The following is a 13,133-nucleotide window of genomic DNA, read 5'->3' on the forward strand; positions in this document are numbered from 1 at the left end:
AATAAAAGGAACGGGATAACGTGTGTTGGAAATAAAAAAATCACTATTTTCAGTCAAAATTGTAATCTAAGTGGTTCTGATACATTTCAGTTCTTTTCACAAACTATGGAGTGTAGCATCACCCCCCCCCCCATGCAGTATATGTTCTGGGGTCTTAAGACCCCCCAGCGGACCATGTTTCCATGGGAATCGCCTCTGCTCACAGACGTCGACCCCTTTTCTAATGAGAAATGTTAAATATGACTTTTTTTTGTACAGCAAACACCCCCTCGTCCCAACTTCCAAACCCCTGAAAAAATCCTACTCTGGAAAGAATGTAACCGGCGCTCTCAGATTACACCGACGGACGCTGCAGGGCGACTGCTTCTGTACTTTTATTTTTTTTTTTTTTTTTTTCCCTCCCCTTTCTTTTTATGAATTCTTGGAAAGCAGCATTTATTTATTTATTTATTTATTACCAGGTCAACTAAAAAGAGAGTTTGGACGGCATGCAAAGTTGTGAAATATCTTCAGACAGCACTGATGATCCTCTTAGTAGCGGCCTACGGAGAAATCGACAGCAGCCTCGAATAGTGGTTATCGGCGCCGGTCTCGCGGGCCTGTCTGCTGCGAAAACCCTCCTCGATAGAGGATTCACGGATGTTACTCTCCTCGAGGCATCTGACCGCGTCGGAGGCCGAGTGCAAAGTATAAAACTAGGTGAGAAGAGGAGGTCCCTCTGATCGGGGCGCTCCTCTCCGCAGGCTCTGTGTGCGATCCGCAGCTATGGACCACACGCCGTGTAGAACAGACAAAACTGTTCCTAGAACCGCCCCCTCCCCCATGCATGACCCAAGGTGACCCCTGGTTGGTGCTATAAAAATAACCCCTGTCTTGACCCGACACCTCATGAGGCCAACGTTTGGAAAGGTTTGTCACAGCAAATGTATCCGCGGTGTGATGGGGTTCCTAGATGGGGGTAATTTCCTGCGTCGGTTTACAACATTCCAAACTTCTACCCCACCTGGAAGCCTTGATTGATGGATGTCCTTTGACTTGACGTTTTCTGATTCTTTTTTTTTTATTCCTCAATCAAAAAACCCTCCTCTTTCAACTTCGGTTGGCTCTCTTAGGCTCTTACCCCCCCCCCCCCAGTTTTCCCTCTCTCTTGCTCCTTTTTTCCCCTCTATTTTTCCTTGACTCTTACCCCCATTTCTCTCCCCTCTTTTTCCCTTTGTCATCTCTCTCCTCTTTATCCGTTTCTCGTCTCTCTCTCCTCTTTTTTCCCTTTCTCATCTCTTTCCTCGCTCCTCTTTTTCCCGTTCTCATCTCTCTCTCTCTCTTTCCTCTTTTTCCCGTTCTCATCTCTCTCTCTCTTTCCTCTTTTTCCCATTCTCATCTCTCCTCCTTTCCTTTTATTTTAGTTTTTAATGTTCCATTCTCTCTGTCTTTCAGACCACGCCACTTTTGAACTGGGTGCTACTTGGATCCATGGCTCAAATGGCAATCCAATCTACCATCTAGCAGAAGACAATGGCTTACTTGAAGAAACCACAGATGGAGAGAGAAGTGTTGGTCGCATCAGTCTATACTCCAAGAATGGAGTGGCTCACTACCTCACAAACAGTGGTCAGAGGATCCCTAAGGACCTGGTTGAAGAATTCAGTGATGTATATAACGAGGTGCGTTCGTTGAAAGTGCCACCCCACCTTGACTACGTCCATACGGACAAATGCCTTGTTTTGCGAATGAATGTGCATTCATGTGCATTAATATCACACTGGTCTGGCTCATTATAGCTTTTATTTAAAATTATAAAAAAAAATTATTTATTATTATTAAAAAAAAATTAAGACGTTCCAATTATGACCTATATCGATTCTCTTAAGGAGCCATTGTAGAGAATTAATGGAATCTATTGGTAGTTGATTGGCACGGGCCGCCATTGTAACAGTGTGGGGGGGGGGGAGAGTAGGGAGAACTTCTGGGTAGGAAATTTAGTGCTAACTTTTTCACCTCTTGCCATTGACCTCATCTTCCCCAAATTAGACTTTCTAGTCCGATACAAGCAAAAGCCACAAGCTATTGTTAGGTTTAAATAATAATTTACCGTTTAACCCACTTTTTCAGCTTTTACACATCAATAAATGTATTTATATTTCTCTACCTCTTGGTCTTCTCGCCCCTTATTTAATTTTTTTGTTGTTAAAGTAAAGAATCTTTTCTCCAGCCAATCTTACAAATTGATTTCCATTTAAACATGCTTGAAATTCTATTTAAAAAAAAAAAAAAAAAAAATATTTAATTTGTCCAGATCTCATAGCATCTACTCTAAAAAATAAGAAATATTATTTCTTTTTGGATGTACTAATATATGGAGTAACGTCGGGTTCCTCTTAATTCCAGGTCTATAACCTGACTCAAGAGTTTTTTCAAAACGGGAAGCCAGTCAACGCCGAGAGTCAAAACAGCGTCGGCGTGTTCACGCGGGATGTGGTCCGAAAGCGGATCAAAGACGATCTCGATGATTCGGAGGCCACAAAAAGGCTGAAACTGGCCATGATCCAGCAATATTTAAAGGTGAGGAACACTGCTGCTCATTACACGTGTGTGTGTATATAATATATATATATATATATATATATATATATATATATATATATTATAGAATTTGATGGCGGTATATAAAACAATAAATATATATATTAAAAAAAAAAATACTTTTTAAAGAGCATGATAATTTTCCATTCCAACAGGACAAATTCAGAGAGATGCTTATTAATTTGCATGTTTGATATTGTAACTCGCATGTACGTCCTGCATAATGATTTAATTTTTATTAATTTTGGCTTTTTTTTTTTTATTTTTTTTTTTTTTTTTTTAACTTATAGAATCTTCGCACTTTTTTCTATTAGTTTTATTTATTCTATTTAATGTGTATTAATTTATTTTACATTTGAATTTGTCCTGCCAAGAGTTTCTGTGCATTCCAGCCATATCTTAAGGGGGACGCGTTTTTAGTTCTTTTGTAGTAGAATGGCGCATGCACCGCTTAGTCTGACCTCGTTCTAGGGGCTGCTAGGTAATTAGCTTCTAGGTGCTGCAGACGCAAACGATGAGGTTTGTTGGGATTCTTGAAAACGATTGTTTACTTTTCTTGATCTGTCATCATAAATCTTAGGAATCTTGGGGGAAACCTGGCCGTTTTTGGTTGTAATCGGTACCTGTGGATTGTCTTCCAGGTGGAAAGCTGTGAGAGCAGCTCGCACAGCATGGACGATGTCTCGCTCAGCGAGTTTGGCGAATGGACGGAAATTCCGGGTGCGCATCACGTCATTCCGTGCGGCTTCATTAAGATCGTGGAAATCCTTGCCGCCTCCATCCCGCCGTCGGTGTTCCAGCTGCGCAAACCCGTGAAGTGCATCCACTGGAACAGGTCCATACGCAAGCAGGTCGAACGAGTAGCCGACCACAATAACGACCAAGTCGAGGACAAGGGTTACCCCGTCTTTGTGGAGTGTGAAGACTACGAGTTCATCCCCGCTGACCACGTCATTGTAACCGTCTCCCTGGGTGTCCTGAAAAAACACCACGAGACCCTGTTTCGTCCCGGCCTCCCGGAAGACAAAGTGACGGCCATCGAGAAGCTGGGGATCAGCACCACGGACAAGATCTTCCTTGAATTCGAGGAGCCTTTCTGGAGCCCCGAGTGCAACAGCATCCAGTTCGTCTGGGAAGATGAAGCCGAGAGCGGCAGTCTGACGTATGCGGAGGAGATGTGGTTCAAGAAGATCTGCAGCTTCGATGTCCTTTACCCCCCGGAGCGATATGGCCACGTGCTCAGCGGATGGATATGCGGGGAGGAGGCGCTCATCATGGAGAAATGCGACGATGAAACCGTCGCCGAAACCTGCACCGAGCTGCTCAGAAAATTTACAGGTTTGTTCCTTTCGCAGAATTACTATTGTGTACCTTTAACATGGGGGGGGGGGGGGTTCTGCAGAATCCACCATATGCATTTGCCCCTCCCCCACAGCTTTTTTTTTCCCATGCCGGTGATTGGTTCTCTGCAGGTGGGGGTCTGTACAGACCACCGTGCATGAAAAGTGCCCCGTTGATGTAAATGGGAGCACTTTCCTGCCAATCAAAAATGGGCTGAGCGTGGAAGAAGCGGGGCAGCTGCAGAGCGTCACTTATTCATCCTTTCCGAAGGGAACGTGTAATCCCTTAAGTGACAATTTTCCCTTTTAAACTCAAGAAAGAAAGAAAAAATAATGATTTTTATATTTAAAATTCATTTTTACAGCAAAGTCTTTTTTTTATTCCTCTTTTACTTTGAAGTCTGGGCTGGTTTTTGAGCTTTTAAGACGCCGCGGTGCTTTTTAGTCGTAAGAATTTTTTTCTTTTGGTCTGATGATGAAGCCAAATCAGCACACTTTTTTTTTTTTTTTTTTTTTTTCTCCTCGCTCTTTAGTCCTCTAGGAAGCTGCAATTACGGCACTTAAACTAAATGTCTCGATGCGTTTCAAAGGATTTCCATTTATAACTCAAACAGCCGAAGTGTGTCGTGCTGCGTTGATGGCGCCGTATTACAGGACGGATGGTCGCTTTGCGTGTCGCCGTATGTTAATGGGACGCTCCATCCGTTGATGGTCTGTTAATGTATATGAAAGCCAAATGGTCCCTTTAAATGCCCCCCCCCGAATCGCAAAATCCCCACATGCATGTACTTCTTTCCCCCGATCCCCAGCTCCTCAGCTACTTACATCTCTAGTCATAAAACTAGTTTAGATTTATTTTGCCCTCAGGGTACATCAAAAGTTCCTCTGAGATGCCGTAAGCGTAGACGGTATATTAATAAATAGGAAGGAAGAGCCTTGTGACTTTTATGTGTTTGTAATAAAGTTGCTGCACGATGTGTTTGGTGTAAAGGGGGAGTAGGGTGTGTGCGTGGCTGATGTGCTGATGTGCGTGTGTGTGTGTACTGTGCATGTGCGGTTTAGGCTTCTGGCATGGTATATACTGTACCTGGGGAGGGGGATTATATGAATTTCTAAGTACCTCTTTACCCGCCATCAAACCACTAAAATATTTTCACAATATGTTTCTAAAATATTTGTTTGTCGCCAACGTATACCTTGCTTGCCCATGGCTAGAAGAATTTTTGGGGGAAAAAACCCAAATTATTTTAATTTATTTGTGTTGTTAACCAGGAATTTCTGAAAGCAGTAACATTGTTATTTGCTTGCTATTTATTAGTTTTTTTAGAACTGTAAATTTTTTTTATGTACTCCTGTGAGAACCGGTTGTGTAATACAATATGTCTGCCTGGATGTTTACACGCGTCTCCTGCGCTGACCTTCGGCTATACACGGGAACAGAAGTACAGCGAATAAAATGACTGGCATTCAGCAGAATTACTGCCGGTACTTTTAACGAGCTTCTTATCAAACAGATCGTTACTAATTTATACATGGGCCTACAATACGTTGGGGTGTAAATATTTGTTGTACTATTCCGGTCTGTCCGGCGGGGGGGGGGGGGGGAGGGGGAGTACATAGTAATAAAATGACAAACTATACGCACTAAAAAAAAAAAAAAGTTAGCCAACGTTTCAACCTCGGTTGGCCTTCCTGGGTATATGGGTTAAGATTTGGTTTAAAGAGCATCTTGCGCGTGATTATAGACCTGATTAAAGGGACAGTTTAATGTCTCTGGCACGTACATTAGAAAAGGAATGCGTATGTAAAGTACTCTGTGAGTAACCATGACCCTCTGTCAGTCCTTAAGTATGAAGTTGCAGCCCTGCTTCTGCAGCTTCCCACCTTCGCCGTTGACTGGCTGATCTAAGTAGCCAATCCATTGGCAGGAGAGCGCTCCCATTAAAATCAAGATGAGCAGCGCTAGCGCCGGAGCTGACTGGCGATGGGTATATCGTGGGCAGGGAGCATAGGAAAGGGGCAAACATATGCGGATATAAAGTGGACCGCACTGCTTATCATGTGCGCTAAACAGTATGACGGCAGTATGACGGCAGTATGACGAGCATCCCTTTAGAAATGGTGGAAACTGAAGCAGAAAAGTCAATTTCTGTCAATGTTTTTCCATTAAACATTAATCTGATGTAAAATAATCTTAACTATTAAGACGTTTATCCTAAATGTAATCTTAAAAAACGAGTGATCAAATACTTACTATGTTATACACTTATTAAAACAGGAAGCAGAACAAAAATGGGGAATTAAACATTCCTCACCGGTCATCTGAAAGGGGAACCTATAAAGTTTGGGGTCGCTGAGCTGTTTTCATAGGAAAAGGACATTTCTGGTGCAAAAGGGTTTTCTAACGGATCAGCGAACACAACGTGCCATTGGAGCACAGGAGTGATAGGAGTGATAAAGGGCCATTGGAGCACAGGAGTGATGGGAGTGATAAAGGGCCATTGGAGCACAGGAGTGATGGGAGTGATAAAGGGCCATTGGAGCACAGGAGTGATGGGAGTGATAAAGGGCCATTGGAGCACAGGAGTGATGGGAATGATAAAGGGCCATTGGAGCACAGGAGTGATGGGAGTGATAAAGGGCCATTGGAACACAGGTGTGTTGGGAGTGATAAAGGGCCATTGGAACACAGGTGTGATGGGAGTGATAAATAGCCATTGGAACACAGGTGTGTTGGGAGTGATAAAGGGCCATTGGAACACAGGTGTGATGGGAGTGATAAATAGCCATTGGAACACAGGTGTGATGGGAGTGATAAAGGGCCATTGGAGCACAGGAGTGATGGGAGTGATAAAGGGCCATTGGAACACAGGAGTGATAGAGGGCCTCTGTATGCCTATGAATAAATTCCATTACAAACCAGCCATTTCCAGCTACCATAGTCATTTACAACATTAACCCCGTCTGTGCTGGATTTTCTTACAAAAAACCATCACATTTCTAAGTCACCCCAAAGGTGTATAAAAATAAAATTTTAAGCCAACATTCACAAATTGTAGTCCTCGGCTTACCTGAGTTCAACAGCAAAAACCTGAAAACCCGCAGGCGTTGCAACTGCAGTTCAGGGTTTCCATTGGGGGGGGGGGGTTCCCAGCCTGCCCAAGTGAGCTTCCTATATGCAATCATCTAAATATTTATTTCCCGATAAGGCTGGACTCCAACCTGTGCAGTTAAAAAAAAAAAAACTACCTTTTATTGTCTTCATATATGCAGCAAACGAACATAAAACAGGACCCCGAGAAACTCCAGCGTTCACCGAACGCGTTTCGCCCCGAGATGGACCCGATCGTGAGTGGCGTGGCTTGGTTGAGCTGGAGCTGCTCGGTGTTTGCTCATTGATCTCGTTCTCTTTCCTGCAGGGAATCCGAACATTCCAAAGCCCCGGCGCATTCTGAGGTCCTCGTGGGGCAGTAATCCGTACATCCTTGGATCCTATTCTTATACCCAGGTTGGCTCCACTGGAGTTGATGTCGAGACGCTGGGGAAGCCGTTGCCTTATACAGAGAGCTCAAAAACTGTTGTAAGTATCCGTGCTTCTCCGTCTCCTATTTTTTTTTTCATTTTTTTTTTCTTTCTTTTGATCATTTGGGAGATGGGGGGGGGTGAATGATGATTTCGGCTCCTCTGGCATCATGACTTCGGAGGAGTGTAATGTAAGGATAAGGCAGGAATTGGTGCGGTGACCAAACGTTTAGTCCGGCCATGTACCAAATCACAACACCCCCTCGTGTCTTGATTTTATGTGTCTTCTGCTTTAAAATGCTTTTTACGCCCCTAAGCCCCTCTCTGCTTTTAACAGGGTGATTTGCCTGGCTAAGTAAAAATAATCTCTAGTAGCACAAAATATGAAACATTCTGGACAGCCCCCTTAATGCATATAACTTTAACGTGCATTCATTGAGGTCCTTTTGATAAGGGGAGTGTCCCTTTAAATAACTTAATGCAAAAACATGGACCGACAGGCGTTGCTTTCACATAATTAAGCATTCAGGGGCGGGGAGTAGAATTAACCCCACCCTTAATGGTGCTTTTCGGCACCATTTTTACCATGTGTAGGTTTAATCCCCTTTCTCTGTGATGTACACATACAAACTATACATCTTCTTTTTTTTTTTTTTTTTTTTTACTCTTTGGTGGAAGAGGTAGAAACATTGCTTCTCGCTCTTTCCTCCAAACTTTCCTGTGCTGATCCATAGAATTGAATTTCTGATCGCAGTGCAAGCAATCAGCCAGTAGGGGGAGCAGACCGAGATCCTGATAGACCCTGCTGGGTATATCCTGTCCTCTATTGAGCTTGCGGTGGTTGTCATCAGTGATGTCTACTGGAAGAGAATGTCTGATTGCGCAATCGGGGCAGGGAGAGGTCTCTGCTGGGGGAAAAAACGCAGGACGTACTAAAAGTGATCTTGGCACACCTGAGGCCGCACCTGTACGTCCGTAGGGTAAAGAATGGGTTAAAAGATCAACTTATGACTGTAACATTGATTCCTTCTTCTTTCTGCCTTTTCTCTCCTATAGCCGATGCAGGTGATGTTTTCTGGAGAGGCCACTCACAGAAAGTATTATTCCACAACTCACGGTGCTCTGCTCTCGGGCCAGAGAGAAGCGGCTCACCTTGTCGACATGTACCAAGATCTTTTACGATGCACCAATTAAAAATTTAACTCTATGAGAACCACTACTCGTGATTCCTAATACCGTCGTGTGTTAAAACCTCCGTGGGTCCTTTTTTTTTTTTTTTCTTTTTTTTTTTCTTATTTCTAATCTTGGAAGTAGAGCCGATTTTTATCTTTTTAAGCGAATCCTAACCGTTTTAAAAACGAGGCGTCTGTAGCAAATTCATGTACTGTATTGTTAACAGGAAAGGGTGCTCTTCTGTTTAATTACCGTTTCGTGTTATTTACAGTTTGCACACCCAGTGCCTATTTTTATTTTAAATTTTTTTCTGTATTGTAAGTGCCTTCTATAATAAATACAAAAAAAGCAAATAAATCAATAATGCATTTCAGGCCAGAAGATCGTATGTTTCTTAAGTATATATTTTAATGCAAGAGCCGAAACATCGGGGTTTATGTAAAATAAAAAAACATTTTTTAAAGCCTTATCACCACGGCAACCAATGGAATGGTCCAATCGGCAGTAATATTTCTTTAGGGTGCTGGGTTGTAGAGCGAGTGGCATCCGTAGGAAGAAGATGGAAGGTCTTCTGCCGCTTTACAGATCTCTGGTCAGACGTCGCCTAGAGTATCGGGGGCCGTTCTGGAGACCCCAGAATGATATTGGCGCATTGACGAGACCTGCTAAGGGGTCTTCCTGATGCTCATTAATTAGAATGTAGAACAATTTCTCACCGTGAACCTGCGTGAGTCGGAGGTATGACCAAGGTACAACTCGGACCTTTTCAGACCAAGGACTGCTGGAGGAGCTCAGGGGGGGTAAGAGCATTAAAGACTGGGAGTGGAGGTCCTTGGACCTGGAGGCCAATGGTCTCTCTTTGGTCCCCTCTTCAGTGGCTGCTTTCCCGAGAACTTTACCTAAGTCCAGGGATAGCCATGCGGTAGCCCCAGAATCGCACAAATTCCCCCCCCCCCCCCGCCCCCATGAACCTAAATCAATGCTAATAAATATTATTTTTTAATGGTAGGAAGAGACTTCCGGATGAGTGTCACATGGGGTGGTTCTGTTTATGGGAATCTTTGGCTGTTAGAAATCAGTTCCCGTAAGCTCATCCCGTTAGCTTTTTTTCTTTATCTAGCTCATTAAGGCCAAGGGTTAAAAGTAACTAGAATAAGTAGCCCAATGGAGAATTTTGTGATTTTGTAACTAATTCTAAACGTTTTTTTCTTTATGCCTTGATAATATCTGCACCATTAACCCCCTTCAAGACAAATTGCCGTACATGTACGTCATGAATGGGTTTAAGGACAACCCGTTGTCCTTAAGGGGCTAAGTGCAGGTACTTAGCCCCTGGCTTCTGTCTGTAAGGTTCCATCAGAGATGTTTTGGAGCAAAGCCATAATGTCCAAGTTGTCTTGGGGAAATCCCATGCTCTCTGACAACGCACCGTCTAAGGTTTGAAGAACTTGTAGAACTTTACATATTGTTTATGGTATAAGGCTGTTTTCACTAAAGAATTTATTAAAGGTTCTGTTCCACCAACTCTGCTTTTGGAACTAAATCCAGCATTAGAAACAATCCTGCCAAAAAAGAATGAAGACATCTTGATCTCCACCAATATAACCGAGTTTCACAGGAAGTTTTTGAAGATAAATCACATCATGTAGTCTCCTACCAAACCTCTTGTGTGCAAAGACTTGTGTTTTAGATAAATCCATAAAAAATACATTTTTTGACATTATCGAAATACTCCAAGCCTTTAAAATTCCAGCCAATCACAATCTTTAATCTGCAGACTATGGTTTTACAGAGGCTAAAAATCATACCCATATTTGATGAGTTCTAAATCCATGACCATTATATTGTTGGCTGAGTTTTTTTTATTTCCGGTACCCAAAAATTCAGAAATGACATCAGAACATCCATGGACCGTATAGAAAAAGCAAGTTTAAATAGAAACTACAGGTTAAACTTGGGTTCAAGTAGGATATAAGCACAAGTTTAGGATAAGATTTCCCTCTTTTCAAAATAAATTGAGGGGGTATTTTTATTTAATGCGTATTAGAGGCTGTTATCGGATATAGAAAGATTGGGTACTTACAATCCGTTCATCGGTGACTATAGGAGAGTTGAGTATATATCCAATGGTAGCCGTGGTGTTAGGGTGAGTGCGGGTGAGACTGTGGCCCGGCCGGTGAGGAGAGGTTTACTTTTAGGAAGTTATTCATTAATTAGATTTTTATCGTGCATTTTCCTGTGGGATTTACATACGACATCGACGGAAGCTTAGCGTCGGGGAAACGCGTTTTTGGATTTGGGTGAATCTTTTTCGCCCCTCTCTACTCGTGATATTTCATAAGTGAGAAAAAGACAGGAAGAGCCATAATTTCAGATTATCGCTAATGGGGCGAACTCCCGGCTAAAATAAAAAGCCTCAGATCAACTGATAGAAAAAAAAAAACCAAAAAACTTTTGAAGCCTGAAAAAGATCGCAGGAACTCGGAGTCCGTAAAAACTGACTGATGTTAATAAAAGCTCTTTTTTTTGATACTGCTTCCTCCTGAGGGAAAATGGTGATTTATTATTAGACAAAAGCTTTGCGCTCCGTATTTTGTTCGGTGACGGAAGCAGACATTGTACCGGAACGTCTGTGATCTGTACAGTTTGGCAAAAAGAAAGCAATTAGATGAAAAAGAAAATCATTGCGTGTTAACCTACTAGCTCTGGAAATACAGAATTTTTTTGGAGAGCCCCAGACCACCCCCCATATATTTCATTCACCCGTTCTTCATCCCACCTACCGTGTTTTATTCTTTCCTTTTCTCTTGAGGCTACAGAGAATCTATTGTATATACAATGATCTATCTATCTATCTATCTATCTATCTATCTATCTATCTATCTATCTATTATCTATCTATTTATCTATCTATCTATTATCTATCTATTATCTATCTATCATCTATCTATCTATCTATCTATTATCTATCTATCTTCTATCTATCTATCTATCTATCTATCTATCTATCTATCTATCTATCTATCTCTATCATCCACCCCCCCTCTCTCTCTATAATCCATCTTCATCTATCTATATATAATCTATTATTGGATACTAAACCCCCCTCAATTTGATTAAATTACTCACCACTAAACCCCCCTCTCTTCCCCCACCACGCAAGGATGGGATAAAGAGAGAGGGGTGCAACTAACAGCTCCACATTAGTTGATAGGGGGCCAAGGGGATCTGTTCGATTTTAAAAAACAATTATTAATAATAATAATAATTATTATTATTATTATGTGCAGGGGAGAGGGGTAGGCTTTTTGCCAAGTGTCAGACGGTCAGGGGCCAATTAACGGCTCCACCTTGGGAGATAGAGGTCCAATGTAATTTAAAAAAAAAAATAAAAATTATTATTATTGTTCAGGGGAGAGCGATGGGCTTTTTGCCTTGCGTCAGTTAATATGTTAGTTCTTATAGATCTAGCAATACATTATTTCCTCCCATCCCCTCCACTGTATCAGAGTTTACCATTAACTTATTTTAATTTGTTCATTTCTCTAGCGCATGGGTCACAAGAGCCCTAGATTCAGAACAACAGACGCGCCGTGCCAAATGTAAACACAGCGCGAGCCCTGCAAGTCACACCACGACATGTTAACATTCAAAAAGTTACCCGCCAAGCCACAGATTAATTCCAGAAGCCACAGATGCCGGGCGGCAGCCAACAGACAGGTGAACAAACAAATAGCGTTTCTTAGTAAAACACCAGTTTGTGGGAAAGACATGGCTGCCCATTTAATATAATATTTTGCCCCGGAGGTATACACTTTATTAGCTACCATATCTTCCCAAGCTAGGCTACTGGTGGCTCTCCCTTGGCAGGGGGATTGGCTTCATGAAGGTATAATTGTCAATCACAAGTAGGGGCAGGGCTTGCCCTTGACAGCCCTAAGTGAGTGGGGAGTGGGCCGGAAATGGGCGGAGCATAGTCAGTCAGAGGGTGTTACAAACACTGCATCTCCTGCATGGGGGGGGGGAGTGACCCGGAGACCCAGGAGAAGCAGTTCTTCAGCCGGAGACTCCAGGTCAAACATGGACAGGCAAACAGGGTATAGTTCATATTTTTCCTAAATTGCTCAGATTTTTCACTCACTCGCTCATTCACTCACTCATTCACACACCCGCTCCACTACCAGCTTCTCTCTTACACAACCAAAAAAAAATCCCGTGCATTTAAGTACCAACCAAAGTTTCTCAGCTTCTGATAGCTTCTGGTCATCTTCTCTACGAGAGTTTTTCTCTTCTGAAACACCATAATTTTTCTCTGCCTGCCAAAAATGAAATGCCGTCTCCTGTCTGAAATATCAGGCCTGAAGAAATCCGAAACCTTTCTTTTTATGTTTTACGTTTGCCAAAGCCTTGAACATTTGGGTCTCCTACACGCTGGCCGGGTACCAAGACTTTTAACGAAAACTACATCTGATACTTCAGACAGCATTTGGTATCGGTTGTTAATCTGACCGACGGCAA

At 42.5% G+C, this 13,133-nt stretch overlaps 1 protein-coding gene across 1 annotated transcript; it reads left to right on the forward strand.

Moving 5' to 3' along the window:
* Positions 1 to 488: 488 nt before the first annotated feature.
* LOC149285095 (spermine oxidase-like) lies at positions 489 to 8,636 on the forward strand. Its single transcript, XM_089495785.1, has 6 exons — positions 489 to 699; positions 1,435 to 1,661; positions 2,386 to 2,559; positions 3,222 to 3,918; positions 7,340 to 7,500; positions 8,499 to 8,636. Exons 1-6 carry the CDS (start codon positions 489 to 491, stop codon positions 8,634 to 8,636), a joined length of 1,608 nt encoding a protein of 535 aa, XP_089351911.1.
* The last annotated feature ends 4,497 nt before the right edge of the window (positions 8,637 to 13,133 follow it).

Source organism: Sceloporus occidentalis, unplaced genomic scaffold (assembly GCF_023333645.1).
Source record: "Sceloporus occidentalis isolate IW3139 unplaced genomic scaffold, rSceOcc1.0.p SCAF_84, whole genome shotgun sequence".
NCBI lineage: Eukaryota > Metazoa > Chordata > Lepidosauria > Squamata > Phrynosomatidae > Sceloporus > Sceloporus occidentalis.

What these genes read in the sequence shown, in the direction of transcription:
- LOC149285095 (XM_089495785.1), top strand. Translation starts at nt 489, where the DNA reads ATGCAAAGTTGTGAAATATCTTCAGACAGCACTGATGATCCTCTTAGT. An exon ending in AGTGCAAAGTATAAAACTAG is followed by an intron (nt 700 to 1,434) that starts GTGAGAAGAGGA and finishes TCTGTCTTTCAG; the next exon opens with ACCACGCCACTTTTGAACTG. An exon ending in GCTGCTCAGAAAATTTACAG is followed by an intron (nt 3,919 to 7,339) that starts GTTTGTTCCTTT and finishes TCTTTCCTGCAG; the next exon opens with GGAATCCGAACATTCCAAAG.